Here is a 24,695-nt window from a genome sequence, read left to right as displayed (position 1 = left end):
CACCCCGTGATGTGCGGCATGCGCCGCCGACTAGAATATTATTCCTGCCTTAAATGTAATCATCCATACTGAATAGGAGACAAAGAGCTAGGGATGTAGTTTAGCATGTCTGCCAATATGATAAAGCTTTTCTCTGCAGCTCCTTGTGTGTGTGCAGGCGTGCGGGCGTGTGAGTGTGAGCGTTACTATTGTGTTATTTGCCATTGGTCATTATAGCACTCTGCCGTTTGCATTGGAAGCGAGGGATTTTATTATTATTATTTTTTTTAGATGTTTTGTGCTTTCCCCAGCCCGCCCTATAGCTGATAAGCAAGTGATTGTGACTGGTGCATGAATTCCTGGGTTTGTAACAATGAAATCGTGAAGCACCAGGTAGAAAAATGAGCTCACCTCACCATGGGTGGAAGCATATCAGCATTTTAAAAAGGCCTTTTTGTTGAGCATCTGCTCCCTACTGCTTTATTAGACTGTATAACATTCCATGCCGGTTATACACCAGGTGCCTTTCGCAGAGGTACCGGGTTCGTTTTTTATGCATTAAAATTCATGTATGAAACAGACAAGGTGAGGATAGTTATATAAAAAAAAAAGCATGAACGGCATACCGAGGGGAGAAATCTCCGGCCTATTATTGCATCCAGAGGGCGAGGGCCATCAGTAATTTAATTTGAGCCATCACAGAAGCGTCTCGTCCTTGGCCTGATGAGGACACTGGATCACCATGCAGTCTCTTTCTTCCTGTCTATTTCAATCATTCTTTTTTATATCATTTCAAAGACAGATCTGTGCACCAGATCGTCACTACACAACATTATAATTCTTACAAATCTCAGGCATTATTTTGAATTTAACTAGTTGGTTATTTACAAATTGTTTTTTATAAACAAATGCTAACTTGGATACTCACACATATCTGTATAAGTGAAAGAAATAACTGTAATTTAGTGACTTGTTTCGGATTTGTGTGATCTGGTACATGCAAGTGCTATCAGGAATTTTACAGAATGTTTACAGAAGACTTTAAGCACAGTACATCTGTGAGTCTCTTAAAAACTAGTAAAACATTTGAATAGTGCAAACCTTTTAATTAAGGCCGTATATCCATGAATGACAATCACAGCCGCAGTGGCTCAGAGCACACTGCAGTCGTTCCCGTGAACATTCAGTGAGTAGTCACCTGATCCTTGAAAATGTTGCCCACAACATTCCCCATACAGTCCTCAACTTGCTCCAAGCCATTAAAGGATTCCTGGGAGGCCAGTGTTTTAGATTTGAAACAGACAGTCTGATCCATGGCTCCAGTGTTCTGAGAAAACTTTCTACTTTAATGGCATTGAAGCGCTGGGATAAGTGCATTAGTGTAGCAGGAGATTATACTATACAGTATGAAGAAATTAAAGTTTAAGAGTTTTTTACTTTCATAATTGCATTCTGCAATTCTGCACAATTGTACATAGTTCTTGCCAGAACAGTATTGTTAAGTGCATTTGCCAAATCCGTCAAACCCCATAATGAAACTGGCTCTCATGAAGGCCATCCCAGGAGGGCGAGACCAAAACCTACCTCTGCCGCAGACGAGAAGTTCATTTAGAGTTATCAGCCTGAAACAGCATCTCAGATTAGAGGCGTTATGAAGTCTTTACAGAGCACAAGTAGCAGACACATCTCACCATTAACTGTTCAAAAAAGATTAATGCATTTTTTGGACGCCTTCAGCATTCCTTTACAATGTAGAAAGAAATAAAAACCAGGAACGATCATGAAGTTAGAAAGTGACCCCAAACTTTTGAACGGTAGTGTATATATATATATATATATATATATATATATATATGTTTATTAGCATTTTACATCAAGAACATTTGTGTATCGTTGGTTTAGAATAGAGATGTGTTTTGGGACAGTTAAGATTTTTACTTGAATGAAGGTAGTTTGATATGAAGCTTGTGGGACAATGAATGTTCACAAAGGAAATATCCAGGTTGCACAGTATTTACCCTCGCAGTATTTACCCTCATTATCAGTACCATCTTTATTTGATTCAAAGACGGTTTAAATTAGCCTTATTTGTTTAAAAATATTCTGCATAATTACAATCATTAAAACATGAAAAATACTATAATATGTGAATGAAAATACTAGAATATAATATAAAAAACTAATTTGAAAAATAAATCATTGCATGCACAAATAACCTATTTTAAAAAGCCCATGCATAACTGTTATATAGTAGCTGTTGTAACCATTCAGCAGCGGTTGTATACTGTACAGGTTTTTAGTAATTAAGTAATGCTCTCTAGCTGCATATTTAAAAAATGCACTTTGACATAACAGCAAACTGTGACATATATTTTGAATACAGATTGAATAAAAAGGTATAATATTCCACATAACCTATAACCAAAGTATTACATTTCTTTCAGTTTGATCCAGCCGCACTGACTCTCCTGCTTCATGACTGCAGATTGCAGATATATTCTGCCTTAAGGGATAGACATATGGCTTCTTACCACACACATACCTGCTCACACTAAACTTGTGTGTGTGCTTGTGTGTGTGTGTGTGTGTGTGTGTGTGTTGCAGCTAACCTGAGCCCAGAGCGAGAGAAACGTGTGGTTTTCCTCACAGCACGTGTTCACCCAGGAGAATCGCCTGCTTCTTTCATCTGCCAGGGTAAGACCCTTGTCTCCTGTCCTACACACTTTTGTGCGCACACACACACACACACACACACACACACTCACACAAAAGTGGCTGACTATCATTTTCTTCTATCAGGCTGGGCTCTTTAATCTGTGAGTCTGGGTCTCATGAGGGTCAGTACTGGGACGGAAAGGCTGAGGAGGTTCAGGGAAAATCTGAGACAGAGTGACCTTTAGCGGTCGCTTAAATCTTTGGATTATAAATCTTATATCACACATACTGTACACACACACTTGCATGTTTGTCCTACCAACCTTGTGCGAAATTTCCACTGACATAATTATTAATGCACCTAATTAAATCAATCCTATGTATGTATGCATATATAAAACGTGTGTGTGTGTGTGTGTGTGTGTAACTTCTTTGAAATAAAGGCTTCAGTTTTTCTCCAGCAAATGTCTCACAAGGTCAAAGAATTTACATATTCCTATACTTCGGGGCACTTGTCCCTTACCAAGATATAAAAATATGCCCACACACACACACACACGCACGCAGGCAAACACATCCACAGAAACTCCATCAACCGGCCCCACTCAATCACTACGCTACACCATCAATCACAAATCCATGACGAAACTAATGGCTGCAGTTTCTCACAATGCAGACTTTCTGACCTCCTCTTTCTGTACAGCTGTGTAATTATACTGTGTTAAACAGTATTCTCATAAATACAAAAGAGCTAAGTTTTAAGGGCCTGAACATCTTTGGCTTCGCGAGGTGTCTGCGTGGGTAATTAGGAACTTGAGCATTGTAGTAATTTAGGAGAGGGCTGACACGGATAACGGTAGTCTGGTCACGATAATGCTTTCAAAGCACCTGCCATGCCACCTCAATGTGACTTTCAGACACACACACACATACATACACATACACACACACGCCGCCACACAGATGTGCATGAATAAATCCGGGAAGTCCGAGCAATTAGACGGAGCACTGGTGTGGCCTCTACAGCTTGCTCTCTTTCCCTCTCTCTCGGTCTGACTCTCTCCTCCGTGCCACATTGACTCAATTAAAGAGCTTGTTATGCCTCCATTAGCGGTAATGAGCAGGACAGAATGGGCATGGGGAAGAGGAGAGGCATGGGGTCATTGCTCTTTCCCTCCCTCTTTCTCTCTTTCCATCTACCTATCCCTCTCTTTTTGTGTGTCTCTTATTTACCTGTCAATTATTGCCACTCAGCGCTGTGCAAATGAAAAGACGACTGGCTGCCACGGCCTGACCCCTACCACCCAGCTCCGCCCTTCCTCTTTATCAGCTCTTCACCTGATCATAAACTGGATTCCCTCTCTTTTTGTGTTTCACCTAATGTACTTATTATGACCTTTGGTTCTTTCACTGCATAACTCTTTTTTGTTTCTCTTTCTATATCTCTGTCTTTTTCTACATATCACCTTTCTTCATTCTATTCTGTTCGTATCGACCGAAGATGAATATCTCAGATTCCTTCTCTGATATTATAACGGACCTAGCTGTTCCTTATTTTTACTCAGCTTTCTGTCCGTTTTCTCCCCAATGACTAAATGCCTTTGAAAGTTGAACTGTGTGTACTGCATTGTGTGAAGATATACATAGAATATACATTAACTATGATAATGCTGGAGTGTTTATGTGTGTGTAGGTGTTATAGACTTCCTGGTGAGCCAGCACCCTGTGGCACAAGTCCTGCGTGACCATGTGGTCTTTAAAATCGTGCCCATGCTCAACCCTGATGGTGTGTACCTGGGCAACTACAGGTGAGCAACTATATCTACAGTCACAATATGGTACAATTTATAATACATATGATTTGATTTAGATGGCACTGTCGCTTGCACCTCCAGGGTCCGGGTTCGATTCCTGGCCAGGCTCGATTCCCGTCTCTGTATGCATGGAGTTTGCATGTTCTCCCTGTGCTTGGTGGGTTTCCTCTGTGTACTCCGGTTTCCTCCCACAGTCCAAAGACATGCAGATTAGGCTAATTGGCGTTCTCAGATTGCCCATAGAGTGCTTGTATGTGTGTATGCCCTGCAATGGATTGGCACCCTGTTCTTTCCTGGGATGGGCTTTATCCTGATCACAGGATAAAGCGATATACTGTAGATGTAAGTGAGTGAGTGATTTGATTTGTACAGCTATATCACCCTAAATCTCCTGAACTTTCCTATTTCTTTTTAAACTTCACCGCTCAGAAATGTATGCTATCTGCAAAATGAAGGACTTCTAAGCACGATCATGTGCTTAGAAGAATGGTTCTCCTTAACGATCCCAGGTCTCTGATGGATTAAGAGCTGGAGTGTTGCTGCTGGTAAAGCAGCTTTAAGGCTGAAGTACTATATAAGAATGAAGGTGTACAAGGCAGGAAGCATTCTAAAGCTAGAAGCACGTAGTGTGGGCTCTGGAGGGACACATGAGATATATGTGTGCAGAGCACTTTTCTTTATTACTCTTGCATTCAAGTAAATGTGTATGCTAATTTTCTTAAGATTCATACTTTGCAAAATGCTCCTGCATGCATGTAGGCTGTCCTCCAAAAGTTACATCTACAATCTAAGAACAGCTTAACTTTGCCAAGCCCTGACATTTTTCATAATAAGAGACACCAGGAAGCAGATCCATCTTCGGCCATCAACAGCACAGCAAAGCTCGTCAAACGCCCTGTGCTGAATAAACATGCTGCCAACATCCTCAGAAATGACAGATAAAGTATTTAAAGATGATATATCCCGGCATACACCAGAACTCCGTATCAGGACACTTCTGTGAGCTCTGAAGGAAAACACCCAATGCTTCATGCAGGGCTGCAGTCGCTCGGTCACTGTGTGCATCGTCTCTACTCTTTATTCCATAATTGCCTTTTACTTAATGGTGGGGGGCGCACTGAATACCAATAACCTGCCTTATATTGCCACAAACCTAGTAAAAAGGGCATCACTGGCTGCCATCTGGTGTCAGCCAGGCTGCACTGCAGAGGCACAGTGACAGCGGTAGTGCTTTGACCCCTCTGAGGAGGTGACCAAGGGGGTCAAGTAGCACTTAAACGGGGCATAAATGAACAAGAGGTGAATGGTGCGAGATGAGTGACAGGTGAATTACTTTTACCCTTCTTTTGCATACATTCATCACTCCTTTGCTGCCTGAGCTGTATGGTTGCATCTGGAGACAGAGAGAGAGAGAGAGGGAAGGAGAAGGGGTAGAGAGATCAGATGCGAAGAGAAACACAGGATCAATCCTTGCTGACTAGGGGATTAGTGATGTTGTGCAGGCTGGGGCATTGACTCCGACTGCCGCTCAAAGTCATGGATCTTCTTCCTCAGCTCAATAGCACCCACTAAAGCCTTCACTGAGACATCTGTCTCTCTGTATCTCCATCTGTCTGCAATTTCTGAAAGAGCAGAGAAGTCATCCACTGCCATGTCTTTGTACACACCTGTTGTTCATCATGGGGTATGACAACATGGTAACAAGTAGACCATAAAATAGCTCTTTTTGTACTCGTGTAATTGTGCGTTGTATTGAAACAATAGTGTATCTCTTTTACCTGGTATACCCCAAGGACCAGTGCTGGGCTCCTTTCTCTTCTAACTGTACACCTTGTTGGGCGCCGTCACCCATTCTTCATATTTGCTTTGCTGATGATACACAGCTCTACTTTTCCTTTTCTCTACATTAATAAAAATTACTCAGTGGTTCAATAAATATGACCACAAAAATCTGTGATGTAAGCTTTACACTGGAAAAAAGGGAAATTGTTATGAATTACTTAAAAGCTTTAAGTGCTGTACTAAATGAGTTTGTGTAAATCTGTCCTAATGTGTATGTTTAACTTTTTTTTACTGGGTTAAATTTAATATTTTCAAAGTTCTTGGGAAATTACAAAGAAAAAAAAAGTGAAGTTTACTTGAATCTATTGCAGACTAATGTGGGGGCATGTTTTTGCATATGCGTTGCGGAACATTAAACTGATTGAATTCTGAGCATTATGGAGGGGCTGCAAAATAAAAAAAAACATGTTTGGTGTTGGCTTTAAGACCCAAGGCTATTGCACTGTATTATGAAATGTAAAGTTTTCTTGGTCCTGGTTATATTTTATATTATATTATATTTATAAACTTTATAAAAAGTACAAACATTTTATGTATGAAAATTGTTACCACACTTAAAATTTTTTCACTTAATATTCTTTTGGTGTTTAGAATGTTTCATTCTCAGTACAGCTATATCACCCTGGATGAAGGATTACAAACACAAACAGAAACAGCTTCTAATTATACTGGGGAGTTTTCCAGTCAATAAATAATCATCAAGCTTGGTCTGTTATTTCCACAAATCAACAACCATCTTGCCTTTACATACCTTGTCTTGCAGGTTTACTCTCAATTTTATTAGAACAGCCAAATGATGCTTTGTCATAAAGAGCATACAAGTCTTCATCCATATCATCATCATCATCATTATCATCATCAACTTGACTACTGCAATCCCTCCTAGCGTGTCTTAAAAGGTGGCAGCGCATCTGATATAATATCAAGCAAAATTTATACATCGTGCTCCTCTTTACCTCATGACAATTATTTTTTTGTAGTTTTTTTTTTGTGCATCATTACAGTGGTGCATGATATTGACCTATAGAGTAACCAGATTGTAATACTGAATTACGAAGCTTGTACAGAAGCACCCAAACATCGATGCAAAAAAAATCAGTTGAGTGTAAGAAAGTGTTTCCTCTACCTTAAAATGTGTTCTTTTCTATGCTGTAATGATTTTGCTAGGTTTAAAATTGATGAGGAACCACTAGATCTTTTTGCTGTGCTTTGTCATGCTTGTTAATATCACACACACACACACACACACACACACACACATACACACACACACACACAATGAAGTATCAAAAAGTTCTCTAGTTTATTTACAGAAAAAGGTGTATATAAGCTCTGATCCATTTCCTAAGTTTACTACATTAAAGCCATTTGCAAGAATGAAAAAAAAAGTGAGAAAGAGAGATAGAGAGAGAGAAGCATGTGAAAGTTGTCACCTTCAAACGAAGATATCAGAAAAAACAGATTCCTAATCCCATAATCTGGTATTATCCAGAAGAGGATGTTTTCGTCTTTTGAGTCCTTTCAATATTTCTTTCTAATCTAAGGGAAACTTATTTTGCCGATGTTTTCCCTGACTTGCTCATTAGGAATCTAAAGTAGCGACACATGACACATGGAACAGGTGTAAGGCTTCACGCTGGGGTAGGCCAGAACACAGACAGAGAGACAGCAGACGTGCAGAGACAAGTGCTTTTTATTTGACGGTTGTGTAGGCAAAGGGAAGGTGTTGGGGAGAAAAGCTCAGTGTAGAAGGGTAGTGATGTGAGGATGAGTGGTGCTAGTAAAGGCAATGTTGTCGTCAGACCTTCGGTGGTTCAGCGGGTAGTCAGGGTCGATTGACAGGCCAGGCTGTCTGAGGTTGAAGGCAATGAAGCCGAGGAGGCAGTAGAGCTTTGGTGAGAGCCTCTTCTCTGCGATTTTCCCCATTTCGGAAAATCTCCAGAGCGCTTAGAGTCTGCAAGGACAGAGCAGAGAGAGCGGATTAATGGTGTATGCACCCAGAATGTAGTACTCACTGGACTGCCATTCAGGCTCCTTTTATAGGGTGCTGAAGACTCCAAAATGGCGAGCGAGTATGCCCTGCTAGCTGCTGTGGATGGGAGCTGGCCATGGTGCTGAATGGGCGTCAAGTTTTGTTGTTGTTGGTTTATTATGGTAAGAGACTCTGACTGTATGCCTGCCGTCACACAGGAAATTTGAGGAATGTGACAGTGATGCCTCTCTTCCAGAGTTTAAGGCGTCAGTACAGCATTTTTTTAAGCACATAATGGCATAGTGGTGAAAAAGACTATCCCTCTATCCAGAGACCAGGTACTCTGTTTTACCCCAGCTACATAGAGTCAACCCATAGAAGGCTGATGATGTACAGAAAGCTAATCAAGGGTCACAGTGGAAACAGACCAACTACTGGAGAGTTTTACCGACATTTTTAACATCCCTATAACCATGTTATCATTTCAACATGCTTGAACATGCACCAACCATTGTCCCTATGTCAAAGAAATCTTCAATGTCCTGGATCTACAATTTCCATTCCTTCACAGTCACATCTTTTGTCATTAAGTGCTTCAAAAAGCTTGTCCTGGGGTGCATCAAGACCCTGCTGCCCCTAACTGGACTCCCTGCAGTTTGTACATTGCCACAATTGATCAACAGACCACACCATTGCCTTCACATTCATTCTGGGACTTACTCACCTGGACAAAAAAGGACAAGTACTTTTTCAAATCTTGTTTATAGACTTCAGTTTAGCATTCAACACATTCATTTCTTAGCACCTGTGTGGGAAACTGAGCTTGCTGGTCTTGAGCACCTCCGTCTATGGATGGAACCTAGACTTCCTTACTGGAAGACCTCAGTCAGACGAAATCAGGAGCAACGTTTCCATCACCACCATACTGAGCACCGGGGCCTAATGACTGCAGAGCAATGCATGGCTCATTAGCCAATGACAGAACAATCGAGGGACTCATCAGCAAGACCAATGAGTCAATATACAGAGAAGGTGTAAATGTGTGAATGTGGACAAAACCAAAGAGATAGTTGTTGATTTCAAGAGAGCACTGAGCAACCACTCTCCATTGAATACTGATGGTTCCTGTATAAAGATTGTCAAGAGCATCAGATTCATTGTTGCTCATCTGGTAAAAAGCCTCACCTGGTCCCTCAATACCAGCCAAGTAAGCGCAGCAGCACCTCTACTTTCTACAAAGTTTGAGGAAAGCCCACCCTTTTGCCTGTTGGCCTCACTAAATTCCAATGGGGGTCTGTAGTTTCAAGTGGATACTATCCAATGGCATTTGGGACCGCCAACTTGAAACACTTTTCTCTCTTTTTGCAATTTTTGCAACACGTTTCTTTCTTAAATTGCTGCATGTTTTAATTCACAGCATCAGATTGTAATATCCATTTGCACAATATTCATATTGTCTTGTTTTTAGTAATGATGGCTTTTTATTGTCCTGTTTTCAGTTACTATTGCACTGCCATGCACTGTTTGCACAATTTTGCATGCATACAATTTAATTAGTTGCTAGTTGGGTTATTTAGGTCTGCATTCCTTTGTGCAACACCGTAGTCCTGGACAAATGTTGTGTTTTTTTCCACTTCACTTTTTTTTTGGTTGAAATGACTATAAAAAAGCCCCTTGACTTGACTAAACCTATATTCAGATTCCTGTAAAGGTCCTTTGTAACAATGTTTGTTGGTGAATGCTCTATACAGATTGAATTCAATTGAATTTAGCTTAAATGTTGTAGTCATTTGTGTGATTTATTAGGAGTCAAGACTGCATTTGTGTATAGAACACAATACAGCTATTGTGTTTAAATGCTGCTACCTCTTTTCTACCTATGTAACCTTGCACTTGCTTCTGGTTAGCTGAATACACAACACTGCTGTCATTGTATCACTGCTCAGTCCTCTTTGTTGAGGTATTCTGCTGTTTTAGAAAACAGTGCTCAGAGGGGCAATTGGAGCAGATGATCTCAGACAGGCAGTGTAGGCTTTTGTTTGCAGAGGCTTAGTTGTTTGTTTACTCACCTTCCTTTTTTGCTTTTTCATGCAGGTGCTCTCTGATGGGTTTTGACCTGAACCGGCATTGGCAGGACCCATCCCAGTGGGCTCACCCCACTCTGCACGCCGTCAAACAACTCATCATCCAAATGAATCAAGATCCTGTAAGTGGCATCTTACACAAAAACACATATACAAGGGCCTTTCAGGTCAAACCAGTACTTTTGCAGAATAACAGAACACAGTTTAATATAATTCCTATTACACTAATTCACTCACCCCAGCATTTTACTAGTGCTTGGATATCATCAAGGTAAATAACATGTGATGTTTGTGAATGATTGTGGGTGAAGTTCCGAAAGACAGATGTAGAGCAGACGTACAGCATTCTTTAAAAAATTTGCACGGTTCAAATAGTCTCAACTCTGTAATGTGGTTTTATTGAAGTTGTCTATGTTAGGAATAAATGTCAATCGGTTTTACTTCTTTATTCATGAGAAATTTCATCACAAGTCCCAGTTTGACTTGAATGATGGTACATACCGTGGAGATCAAAAGTTCGAGACCTCTAATGCTTTTTGTTTTGTTTTGCAACTTAATCCAACATTTTAAATGCAAATTAGATTATTGACAATAATTTGAATGAGAAGTAGAACATTTTAAATATTTGCATGAATTATCAGAGCTTATTAGTATTTAATATGTCTCCTTTTTGCTTTGCTGGCAGAGGGCTTGTAGAGCTGGCATAGACTCCACAATTTTGTGCAAAACCCTATGATCCATTTTAGATCCAATCCAAAGTACTTTAATAGAAGGGATTAAGCAAGGAAAATCTGGCCTTTTGTACGCAGCAGTGAACATGGCCAATATCACAAATATGCTTACATTTACAGTAAATGGGACCTACAGTAGAAATAGTACAGAATCCTGAACACTCACTTACTTTGTTTTAAATAATTGAATATGTTAAATCCTTTCATTTATTTCAGATTTTAAATGAAAAAAGATCAGAAATTTTATTTTAGACTTTTAAACCACATATGCACACAGTTGTACTGATCTCTTTTAACCAAGCATCCATAATGTAGTGCCATGACTTTATAGCTATTGCCAAACAGAATAGTGCTTTGATATCTCCTGACATATACAACATTAAGCGAAGACTTTTATACAGTATATGTCTGTACAGGTAATGTGTTTCTAATGTGAATCAGAGTGCACCAGCTCTTATCTGTGATATATATGTGGTGTAAAAAACGAATTAGACTGAATGTGGTGTGCATTCCAAAAGCTTAGTCCAGCAATTAAAAACCGTGTATTCGCCCCATGCTCATAACATTTACTGTGGGATCATTGACTCAGCATCTTTTTGTAGGTATATATAAAGACGATTTCAAACCTCTCCCAACCAGGAGCGTCTCCCCTTGATTTTCTCTCTGCACGTTTGCGCGCTCTTTGTTTGAGTACAGAGCCATCTGTTCTGGCTGGGTGTTAATTATGGCTAGAAAGTGAGTGAGGTGTGTGATTAGTGAAGGTCAGCGGCTGTCCTGGGAATGGCCTGCCCTTTGCTGCTCTTTCACATCCTGATAAGAGCAGGATTGTCGGTGAGCGGAACGAGGCAACGCAATGGGCCTTAACCTTTTCCCTTAGCGCTGACACACTGATCGATGGGATCCTTCATAGCAGAGCGAGCTGTCCATGTCCCTCATGCCCTGCATACACACATATACACACACAAAGCTATTTTCACTTACCCATATACACAAGTGTCCTGTTATACACTCTCATCCACAACTCACTCGCCCTTCACCGAATGTTCACAGAAATAAATATGAGGTCATGAGGGAGCTTTTATATATGATGTGTAATTAATAAAGCTGTAAAAGATGTTGCTATACTCAGAAAGTGGACCTGAAGAGCAAATAAGCACGGCTAACGTACCTAACAGAAGAAAATGTCAGAAGGGAGGTGACTTGAAGGTGATGTCTGAACTTGCATACTCTTTATAAAGGGACTTATTTGACTATAATTTGACTTAAACAGGCATAAAGGCTAAGTTGGTTCTTATATACCACCAAGTCTTGGGCTTTCCCCTTAAAACCCACAATCCACATGCACTCTTGTGTCATAGCGACTTTTTCTCTGGTTAATCGCATTCTGTTTATACTTACATTGTATCATGTAACTAAAGCAGTTGCTCACTGGATATACTGTACATCCTTCTGTCCCACTTTCCTACGACAACAAATACAGTCTTATCCAAGCTCCAGGCTGACACGAACTGAGACAACACAGACAAACACAACTTGTGTTACATTGACACATTTTAGCTAAAGCAAAAACACAGTATAGGGGGAACCTATACCAGAAGGGAGTGAGCCGGGTGAACCGGGTGCAATCCATTGCAGGACACACAGATAAACATGCTCATGTCTCATGCTCGAGATTATTGCATATTTTGGATGCCTTCAGCAATGTACAGTAGAAAGAAATAAAAATCAGAAAAAAAACAAATGTTTACCATTTTAAGATTGATTATCACTTCTATACCGACAAACTGGTGACAGGATCATGGGCACCCAAGTGTTAGGGGGTTACCCATGCCCACAGGGACCAAAGGCCAGCTTGTCCCAGCACAAATCACTGAAAAAAGGCAATGATGGTCAAAATAGAAATGCACCAAGGCCTCCGAACTCCTTAGTCCCAATCTGATAGAGCATCCGTGCAATGTACCAGACAAATAAGTCTGATCCATGGGGTCCGCGCCCTGCAAACCACAAAACCCAAAGGATAAGCTGCAAATGTCCTGGTCACCACAGCACACCCGCAGAGGTCTTGTGGAGTCATTCCCAACATTCCAGAGCTTCCCCAGGGGAAAGAACCTAGAAAATGTTACTTCTGTGTAGTGATTGGTGTGTGTGTGTGTGTGTGTGTGTGTGTGTGTGCGCATATACTAGCATCACTATCAGTGGTAATGTAATGTTACCAGTGATATTATTATTTATTATTATTATTTTATTTCCTAAATTATTAATATAAAGAAAAAAATGTAATGTTGAGTATGTTTACGCCTTGTTTATGCTATACTTCTTTCATCATCAGCCAAATACACTTCCTGTTCCTGTATTCAGAGAGTAAATCACAGATGAGATGTTAAAGAAGTAGATAAGTTGTCTTAAAACAACTCCAGAGAGTTTTAATTCACTTATTCCACTTCAGCGCTAAAAATCGAAACTAATCCCAGTAAAAATAAATCCGCCACATAACATCGCTTTTGCTCAACATTTTAATTTCAGTGCATAACACTGGGTTCTCAGTCTGGGTATTGTACATGCACTCACTTCGGACTCACTGCTGTGGATGTGTTTGCTTTAATGACCCTATAGTGACATTCCACATCACTGCATTAATAAGCACCGAAGTTTCCGAACATATGAGACAAACTTGTTTTAAACTTTCTGCAGGAAGAATAAACATACCTTGATTCATTTCAAATGGTTCAGTTTTCATAGTGTACTTGCCTTTTTTTTGGAGTAAGCTATGCTGTGTGGCACTTTTGTTTGTGTTCCATGGGTATTTGGGTGCTTTGCAGGTGCATTACATTGTTCTGTGTCTTTTACTTCTACTCTGAGTATATAGAAGAGAGTCTTCTACTCTGTGTATACACAGTAAACTATCGCATTGATTGGTTCTGTTGAGTGACGTCTATAGCCACGCCCACTCTGACGGCAAAAAAAAAGCCCACACATCAAGCTTTAGATGATGTTGCTCAATGTTTTGATTTAATTTATGGTGCAAATTTAACTTCAGGCGAATACTGAAGGACTTGCAAAGTTTCATTAAATTCTGTCCAGACAGATTTGTGTGATGCTGTGACAAAATCGGTGGGACAGATATACAGGCAGAGACAGGTTTCTGGTCCTTCAATGTATGAAACATGAAGAAATCATTGAACAATGGGTTCTGACCAACCTTTCTTTTATTTATATACTCTAGATATATATATAGCTGCACTCGAAATTATCCAACCCACTTTGAAACGTGTTTAAATAACTCACTTGCAGCTGTTTGTAATAAATCAGTGAAACAATAGCGATTTAAACAGCTCAACACAACTCATATCACAAGTGATTTTTCCAAAATCAACACAAATGACCCATTTTAATGATTCCTGCAGTCTCAGAATTATTCCACCCCTAAATCAAATCCCTCATTAGAGCACAGATTTGTAAATCAGGTGATGTCTCGAGCACATACAGTATCAAATACATGGACTTTCTAGAGATTTAATGAAGAAGATGTTTGACTGCATATCAGAAATGGCCAAGTCAATAGAGGTATCCATAAAGTTAAGACAAGAGATCATTGCCTTGCACAAACAAAGACAATGATATAAAAAAATAACAAAGACACTAAAAGCTCCTGGAAATAAAGTAGGAAGCGTATGTATTTTGCAAGTTCAAAGTTAAAGGAAGAGTGGCTACACTACTTGGACATGGAAGAAAAAGGAAGCTAGTTGCTGGAACCTGTTGCTACCAGATTGTTGAGGAGGCAAGTGCAGCAGGCTCTGAAGTTTCACTCTGCATATTAAAGACTAAAGGTCACTCCAGGACGTCAGCTTGAAAACACAAGTAAAGTCGGCTCAAATATGCTAAAAACCATATGAAAAGTTTTGGTCCTTTAAATAAGTGGTATGTTGGGAGGAGAAAGAATGAAGTACAGTATATGCAGAACAAATGCACCCTGCATACTGTACAGTGAAGCATGGTGGTGGTCTGTGATGCTCTGGGGCTGCGTTGCTTTCACCAGGACTGGAAACCTGCAGTGTGTAGAGATGGATTTAATCAAGTATCCTTGGGGAAAACATCATGCCATCTTTGATGAAGCTGAAACTCTGTGTCATTGGACCTTCTAACAGGACAGTGATCCTAAGCATGCTTCAAAAGGATGCTTGAGATCACAGTCTTGTTGGAAGGTCAGTGATCACTGTCATGTTGGAAGGTCAGTGATCCCAACCAAACTTCAAAGTCCACCAAGGCTTGGTTTCAGATGAAGTCCTGGAGGGTTCTAGAGAGGCCATCACAGTCGCCTGACTTGAATCCAATAGAAAAAATTTGAAAAACGCAGTTGCAGCATGCAAAACTAAGAATCTTACTAAACTAGAGGCCACTGTTTAAGGGGAATGGGCTAAGATCCCTCAGAAACCCTGCCAAAAGCTAGTGTCTGGCTATACATCATGTTTACAGCAGATTATAATAGCTAAGGGGAGCTCTACTAGGTACTGAAAATGGTTGAATCATTTTGTAGTCGTCACTAAAAGTATAATTTTGTGTTGATTTTGGAGAATTTATTAGTTTATATAAGTTACGTTGCGCTATATAAATTTCTTTTGTTTTACTCATTTATTACAGCTGCAAGATAGACATTTTGGCCAAAAAAACTATATAAAATCTTGCATTTGCATCTTCTTCCCATCCTTGTTAGAACTCCTTTCACAATCCAAAAACCTTCAGTGTACCCTGATTTGTATTTCCAAATAGCCAATAGTGAATTCCTTGGGAACGTGACACATGGTAAGTGGTAGAGGACAGATCCAAATAAAGTATCATCTATTAAACGTCTCCTATGTCACAATTTATATTTAAAGTGTACAATTAGAGTGACATTTGCAGCATTGTCTCATTGGTGAGTATTAAAAGTAATATTTATTACTTCTTATTTATTAACACAGCATCTGAAAAAAACAAACCAAAAAAAAAAAAAAACAACCTTGTACATTTTACTTTCATTTGACACGTACCCAGTTGTACTTTCAATCAATCTGGCTGAAAGTCACTTGAATGCGTTTGAGCAAAAACACTACACTCTTTTCACCTGAATCTGAGTGCTAGTGCGGGAAGAAAATAGCTTAAAGTCAGTGATTCAGATAAATATAATCGGTAGCACCGGCCTTTCTTTCCTTTTTCTTTTTTTTTAATGGAATAAAGAAACAAATGGGGCTATCTCCTTGGCAAAGCGCTGCTTTTCCACCCCATTTATCAAGGGGAGCGAGGGATTCTTTTTTGATTGGCTGATTACTGGGAACATTCATCATGGAAAACATCTCCCCAACAATCTGACAATGCCATTTTGGATAATTTGTTAAAAATGACAAAAGGGACGGCATTGCCATGCTTCATTTCTGACCTTTTTAATATTAGAAAATTAATTTTCCATCGGAAACAAATGTATTAGTTCCTGTCAGGATTAGCGGATGGATATTGCACCTTGAAGCAACTCTTCCTGTGAACTTTCATTAGTGTACTTTCTTTCTCTTCCACTGTATTTGCTATAGTCGCTGTACTGTACGTTGCAATGACAACAGTAGAAAGGAATGTGCTGTGTGTGTACAGTACAGTACTGTATGTCTATGTGTGTGTGCGTGTGTGCGCACTGGTACGTGCATGCATGTCTTGCAATGTCCTCTGGTGTCAGACACCCATTACTTACCCATCTCAGAGATTTACGAGCAATTTGTGCCTGTCATTGCTAACCTCCAGTTTGTGTCAGCATTATCTGGACCTTCCTTGTAAAGTGCTCCCACAAGGAAGGTATACATCTCTCTTTCTCTCTTTCTGTCGCTCTGCTTATGGGAATGGTAGAGTGAAGTAGTGAGGCCGACAGAGTAGCTTGAGACCAAGTCTGTCAAAATCTGATCTGCTGTTTTGGGGAGATGGACTTGCTGAAGAATGGCCTTGTTTGTTCGGTTTTAGTGCCCAGCCTCAGAGTCATTAGCAGCAGACAGATGTAGCTGCCTAGGATGCGCTAACCGCTAAATGTGGTGGCGCGGCACCCAAAGTGCCCGTTCAGCTTGATTACAAGTCATCTCTGTCTTAAAAAGGGCTAAACAGCTCCATCCATTAGTCTCCAGACTTGAGGGAGTGAGCACGGCGTATCTCTTCATCACCAATCTCTCAATTCGGTGCTGTTTTCTCGGTCTTTACTTTCAGTCATTTACACTCCCATGTTCTCACATGCACGTTTCCATAGTCCTTAAGCTGTTAAGTAAGTCTGTACTGAAATTGAGATCCTGAAATGGATCTGATTTATCAGACCTGACTACTTTTTTTTTTTTTTGGCCATTCCTGACGTTACCTCTATCACATTTAAATCATGTCATCAGTCATGACATCTTACATTGCATGTAAAGTATATGAAGTAGAGAAGGTAACATGATAGAAAAGGAAACAGGAGAAACATGGTAGGCTCAATAATAATAATAATAATAATAATAATAATAATAGGTATCTTATTTACTTCCTTTTGCAATACTATTAATGTATTTCAAATATTTTTTTTTAATAAAAACAGTTATTATTTAGGACCAAGTACATATGTAACCTATTGGTTCACGACTTTTCAAATCCGAAGCTATGATAAAGAAGTTCAATTCATGCTCATGATGCCTACATTAACACCGAACACCTACCCACACATTCCGGTGAGATTTAAACCCTATTTTATATTCTCACCCTTTGTACTGTTACTGTTCCTCATTAGCTGTTCCACGTTGCTTGGCTTATATTATCTAACCACACAGATCACTGGGGCCGGTCTATAAACCTGGCCAGACTTTGTTGCAACCCTTTTATTATACTATAGGTATTGCTGATGCTAAGTGCTTCGTGGTTAAACACACCAGCTCTCAATCCTGCTTAAATCAGCACCATTGTTTTCCCCCATTACAGGCAAGCATGTTGTTTATGGGTCTTAAAGGCACAGGCTAATTATTATGCTTCCTCACCTTAAGTTCTTTGACCTTCTGTTACCTCTTCCATAAGCACATTCACGTCCAGCCTGGATGTTTCCTGCACTCAGACTCACCTAGGATATGATGGACATTATGATCTGTTTCTGAGTCATGTTTGAGTATGCAATGCATCAGCGGTCAAATCATCTCCTGTTTGCATATTCCTAATTTCCTAATTGCCTTTAATTGGCTAATTACAAATTCAAATGAACAAATCTAGAGGCCAGAGGCGCATGTTAATTGAACGATCCATCACCGTTAGACCGGTGGAGTATTGTCCAACTTTGATTGACAGCACATTAGGGCTGCGTGATTGGCAGGCTTTTTGTTGACATTGAGAGCTAGGTAAGTCCTGCTTGTGTATCTCTGCAGTCGTCCTTGAAGTGAGAATTGGTGCATACAAGGCTCCCCTGGTCAGGAGGGGGATTCAAGCTGTAGTGTCATGTACTGTAGTACTGATCTGAGATCAGCATCTTATTTTATCATGTAATATGATCAAGGTCAATATACAGGATATACATCGGGGAAGTCTCAGAAGAGCAGAAAAGTTTGAAACTGCATGTTGGAGATGATGAAGCAGTGGCATTAAGATTTCCAATCTTATTTTGTTAATGGACCAAATCGGCCAAACGAACTGTTTTGGTCAATTAGCACCTCATGCATACAGTCCCATTACACAGGCTAAGACGTAAACTCCTTCTCTCAAGAATGAGAAACAGTCTAAGCTCTGTTTGTGTGTTTGTGCGTGCGTGCGCGTGTGTGTGTGTATGCTTAAGAAAATTCTCCGCCTGTGGGCCAGTCTTGGCTTGTGATACAGGGCGAATGGGCAATTAGAATGCCTTTCACCTCTATTGGACCCTGGGAACCCTTTCAAGGAGCTGATGATGCTTCCCTAATGGTGCCTGGATTTGCCATTTTCTCTCTCTCTCTTTCTCTCTCTCTCTTTCTCTCTCTCTCTCTCCCTCTCTCCCCGTCTCTCTCTCTCTCTCTCTCTCGCTCACTCCCATCTTATCTCTCTATTCCTGGACCCCTCTTTCTCTAGATCTATCCTCCTCTTTTTACTCCGCGTTTTTTCCCTCTCTTCCTTGCGGGCTCCATCCATCAGGCTGGCATGCCGGCTGCCGCCCCTATCCCAGCCACAATATTTCACCGCCTGCCATCAGAGGCCTGACAGCCCTGCGCTCGCCAGGAAATTGCTTTGGCTGTGAGCGGAATTTCAAGCACCAAGTGCCGCCTGAGTTTTCCCCCTCTCTCTCTCTCTCTCTCTCTCTCTCCCTTTATCTTTATCTCTTTCTCTTTCTCTTTTTCTCTAATTCGCCTACTTGTTCTCTTTCTGTTTCCCTCTCGCTCACCCGCTCGTTTGCTCTGCCTGACGACCCCCGGGAGTGGAGGTGAGCTTTGGAATGTTTAATGAGATGAGGGAGGCTTGGCATAGCTATACTGTAAAGAGATAGAGAGAGAAAGTGAAAGGGAGAGACAAAGAGCAAGCAGGGTGGATAAGAGGTAAAGAGGTCAAGGGGAAAAAAACAGATCTCTTATACATCGTGTTGAAAACAGGAAGTGAGAAAAAAAAATCGATCAATCCTAAAATACTGTCTAAACTCGTCAAATGTTAGCCTTCCAAACATCCCACTCACCAGTGTGATGGTGCGTCTCTACTGAAAACTCTCACGATGTCTTTCTCATCTTCTCTCCAAGCAGAGGCTTAATGATGTGGCAGCCATGTTGGAGCTGATGAGCTGTATGCACAGCAGTAGGTTCCTGCACTGCAGTTCCTCTCTCCGCTCAGCTGTATAGTGATGTGTGTGAATGGTGCGTGGGTGCAGCGGAGGCACATCTGAAGGGTTTTCCTCTCCTTATTTCAGCAGCGCCCCACTAGCACAGCTCTGCTCTTTTCGTGGATAAAAGCTGTTTCTCTGATACACACATTGCCTTCATCCTTGCACATTTCTCTTTTGGTCTTTTCTTCTCCGCTTATACAAGTATATATACTCTTCATTCGCTTTCTCGCTCTCTTTTGCTGTCTTACAGTCTGTAAATATTCCCTTTCAAGTGACAGTCAACTACTTCCTCACTTACTAGACCATTGTATATGTGCTCTGGGATTTTTTTTTTCTCTCTAGTTGCTGACAGTTATTATCGTCCCTTGCTGCAGAGCAAATTAATCATTCGTTTTATGATTGAAGCCACTGTGGTGGCCCTGAGTGCAGATTTCAGGGTGTTAGGTTTGCTCACTGACTAAGGAACATAAATGAGTATCTCTCAACCATGCAGCGGTTATTAAACAAGGCTTATGAAGTGACCAGCGTGAGAGTGGATGCTGCTCCTTTATAACATAAACCATGCCAGCTGAGTATTAGTGTGACAGAAACTTATATAGAGAAAAAATTGCCGTATTATAATGCAGACTTGCTTTCCAACACTAGCAGTTCACTCTCACTCACTCATCGTCTATACCGCTTTATCCTTTATACAGGGTCACGGGGAGCCTTAGGGCACGAGGCGGGGTACACCCTGGACGGGGTACCAATCCATCACAGTGCACACACACACACACACACACACACATATACACACGCTTATTTACACAGTACGAGCAATTTGTGAACACCAATTAGCCTAATCTGCTTGGCTTTGGATTGTAGTGAGAAACCCACCAAGCATGCGGAGAACATGCAAACTTCATGCACACAGACTCGAGATAGGAGTCGAACCCGGACCATGGAGGTCCACTATGGCCTAATTTTTTTGTTTTTATTGACGTGTCACTGTAAATACATGAATACTGTAAAAATTGAGGTAAGTCTGTATCCACTGTACTGTAGTCTCAGCTTCCAGTGCCGGACTGGGAGGAGTGGAGCTTAACCTGGTCTTCTTCTGTTGTAGCAGATCCATTTCAGGATTCGACTTGAAATGCATTTCTGCTCACCAATGTTGTAACGAGTGGTTATTGAAGGTACTGTCGCCTTCCTGTCATCTCAAAACAGCCTGCACATTTGTCCTCTGCTGTCTCTCATAACAAGGTTTGTCCTCCCACTGAACTGCACCATTTTGTAAAAACTCTAAAGATTGATGTGAGTGGAAGTCCCAGGAAATCAGCAGTTTCTCAAACACTCAAACCAGCCCATCTGGCAACAGCAAGCATGTCATGGTCAAAGTCACTGCGATCATTTTTTTTCTTTCAGCATTTAGATGAAGTTCTTGACATATATGTGCATGAATTTATTTACACAGCACTTCTACTGCCTCATTGGTTGATTTCATTTTTACGTAATGAGCAGGCGCTTCTAATAAAGTAAATACGAATCTAACGAAAATGCCTGGTAACTGCAGTTCACTTCAGTAATAAATGTGCTTGTAGTAATATACTGTAGTGCAGTACAGAATTAAAAAAAAATTTATATAAGTCCTTCAACAGCTGTGAAAGCAAAGTGCTTCTGATGCTGTAGGAGGTGAAAATGGGATTTTTTATTTTTTTTTACCATTTAAGGATTTTTATGAGGGTAGACAAAATAGCAGAAAGAACCTAATAAAGAGCAGAGCCACCCCTTGACTTCAGAAGGGCTTTAAATCCTACATGACGTGCTGTCATATAATTTCTGAATGGTTTGTGGTGAGGTGAGAACAATCGTCAAAGAAGGAAATCTTCATGTGATTTGGGAAAAGAAGGAAGGCGGTTGATATATACTGTATATAAACTTTAGAAGAAGTGGGCTTCAAAGTGGACTTCATACAGTACATCCATAATGTATTGAGGAGGTCATGGAAGACAGTTGATGACCTCAGTTCTTTAGAATAGTTTAAATAGTTTGAGGTATGGGAGGACGCTATGTCACTCTGGAGTATGGTCAAATCAACAGAAAAGCGTGTTTGTGCTGAAGGACGCACCTGATCCTGTAATATAGACTCACATTTGTCGGCTATACAACCGGCTGTTATACAACCGTGTGAAGCTATCACTGTTTTCCACATGATGGATGTTCATACTACTATAGACTATCAGCAAACATTTTGTGTGAAAGCCATTTTTGTGTGTTCTGACATGACTAAATCCATCTAGATATGGGAAATATGATGAACAATCAGACAACATTACATTTTCTACGGTAAAGGTAAAGGTTTGAAAAGGTTTCCAGGTTTGTGTGCTGTACACAGAGTATAGGCATCGGTTTCAGGTTCAGCTGGCTTTTTGCTCAAACTGAGTTATAGACATCCTCATGTATCTTAATAAACCTGTAAATTTCGATCTCATTCTCTGTACCATGTATCCGGTACAGGTTCATGGGAGGCCTAAAGCCTATCCCGGATGATTCAGGGCACCAAGCACACACACACTCACACACTACAGGTAATTTGGAAATGCCTATTAGCCCAATCCGCTTGGCTTTGACTGTAGGAGAACACCAGGAGGAAACCCACCACGCACAGGGGGAACATAATAAACCCTACTCACTTGCTCAAAAATGTCAATGTCTTCTCTCAGTGAGCTTCCTCTTATCCACTGTCAAGTCTGTTTTTGTAAAACCTTAAATCAAATTTGTATAATATTTGATAATTACTGATGCACCTGCAATTCTAGCACCCACTATTTGGTTTCTTTGTAATAACTTGATTAGCTGCATCATGTTGCTTCATAATCCAACATATCCAATGCCAAATGTCAGAACCTATTTTATATCTGATACATGCTGTTAGTTGGCAGTCAACCTAACACAACGCAGCTGTGCAGTATCCACTTCCCTTCTACTTTCATTCTCATTAAGAGAATGTATTTTATGCTGCATGTACTGTACTTGGCACAATAACCCATTGCATATGAACTCTTACCATAGACTGTATACAAATGACAATTAACATCACTTTAACTTAGATGCGCTCTCTAGCTCTTTAACTTTCTAACTATTTTTGCTCAACAGTTAGTTCCAACCGAGTAATCTAATTGTACCAGAGACATTCCATGAGTGTTGATAATGGACAGTAACAAACCTTGGATGTTTACTCCGGTTCCACAGTGTTCTACTATTGTTAATTACGCCAACCTTTGGTTGCAGCATGGGTGAAAGTAGGTGAAGTAGGGAAGCACATGGCAAAATCCACATTTAAAATGAATCCTGGAAGCACCTTTTGGTGTGAAAACACCTCTGATAACGTCTGATATTATTTTAAATAATACTTGATCTAATTAATAATTGCTTGTAAGTTGTTTTGAATTGCCGTTGTGTTGTTTTATTTATAAGAGAGCTACAAAATGAACACAAAGCTGAATCCCCAATCCCTCTGTAACCTGTAATCCAGGACTGGACGTGTTGAACAAGTTAATTGTACACCCTAGTGCACTAGCTTTCTAATTAATGCTATTTGGGATTCAACCCAGAATCCAGAAGTTAACAGAACTGACTTTCTAAAGTGGAAATAAGATTTACAGCACTATCCCCCACCTCTAAGGTTTATTCTCTTAAACGTTTGGCTTTGTGCCTACGACCGAATCACAGCAGTGCTGATAACCAGCACGACAGCACTCCCTCTTGTGTAATATCGCTTAAGTATACTGTACTACATCCCGACTTGCTATAATGCACTGTTGAGATTTTACAGACTAGATTTTGGATCAGTTCCTATCTCTGTACGTGTGTGTTACAGAAAGTGAGTCTGGAGTTCTACATTGACGTCCATGCTCACTCCACCATGATGAATGGCTTCATGTATGGCAACGTGTTTGAGGAGGAGGAGCGTGTGCAGAGGCAGGCCGTCTTCCCCCGACTCCTGTGCCACAATGCGCCAGACTTCTCTCTTGTGAGTCTGCGTCACACCCAGCACATCACTGTGATTATCATGACCATGGCGAATAACAATTTGTTTCAATGATGAATAAAGCCATTTGTGCTTTTTAGCAAACACAACAGGGGATAATTTAAGTAAAAAGTGTTTTGAAAGAAATTTCAATGTTATACAAATTAGGTTTGCTAATAATGTATGACTAAAATTGTATTTATTCCTTCTTGTGAATAAAAATGTGTCATAGTTTATAATAAATCATACTAATTACTATAATAGCAAATGCTTCCTATGAAACATATCTGCTCTCTGCACATTTACAGATGGATACTTTTTTTCCCTCTTCTCCCAATCCTCAATTAACATTATTTAAAGTGCACCACTCTCCATAAATTATCTCAGTTTTCATGTTTTTCCTCTAACCTTTTCAGTTTTGCACCGTGAGCTGATAAACAGACTCAATAGTGCTGATGAGTTGTCTATAAGAGTACGGACACGTCTTAAGCGATTTCTCCACGGACAATCTTTCAGACACATTAGGATGAGCATACTGATGAGGGTGTATTCTCATGTGTGTGTGCTTGTGTGGAAACTTGAGGATGGAAAATACAGAGGATGATCATGTGTGATCCAGTTCTCTCATATGCTTATTGCCAGAATCATTTCATCTCATTAATTCTGTCAAAATGTGGAGTAAATATGAACTGCTTGCGTTCATTGTTTTCATGGAAATAAATTGTTGCCAGTGTTGAGAAGCATGTCAGAGATAGTATTTCTAATGTGTGGGACTTCCTAAGCGTCCGTGAGGTATTCATATTTACTTATTA

The 24,695-nt window shown here is 40.3% G+C and overlaps 1 protein-coding gene and 1 long non-coding RNA gene across 2 annotated transcripts in view; one reads left to right on the top strand and one right to left on the bottom strand.

Moving 5' to 3' along the window:
• Positions 1–24,695, top strand: part of agbl4 (AGBL carboxypeptidase 4) — a 346,895-nt gene that overhangs the window by 304,038 nt on the left and 18,162 nt on the right. Inside the window, exons 7-10 of the mRNA XM_053503593.1 lie at positions 2,584–2,673; positions 4,328–4,442; positions 10,357–10,468; positions 23,734–23,886. Of these exons, the coding sequence (XP_053359568.1) occupies positions 2,584–2,673; positions 4,328–4,442; positions 10,357–10,468; positions 23,734–23,886 (470 nt within the window). The remainder of the gene's footprint in view (positions 1–2,583; positions 2,674–4,327; positions 4,443–10,356; positions 10,469–23,733; positions 23,887–24,695) is intronic.
• On the bottom strand, positions 11,016–19,859 carry LOC128529957 (uncharacterized). The gene is made up of 3 exons (XR_008361098.1): positions 19,731–19,859; positions 12,476–12,585; positions 11,016–12,016 (listed from the first exon to the last, which is right to left on the bottom strand). It is a non-coding gene; the product is annotated as an uncharacterized LOC128529957 (long non-coding RNA).

The sequence above is a fragment of the Clarias gariepinus genome, chromosome 9, assembly GCF_024256425.1.
Source record: "Clarias gariepinus isolate MV-2021 ecotype Netherlands chromosome 9, CGAR_prim_01v2, whole genome shotgun sequence".
NCBI classification, from domain to species: Eukaryota; Metazoa; Chordata; class Actinopteri; order Siluriformes; family Clariidae; genus Clarias; species Clarias gariepinus.
The sequence above is the reverse complement of the archived record's forward strand: the minus strand, read 5'-3'. Positions and strand labels throughout refer to the sequence as shown.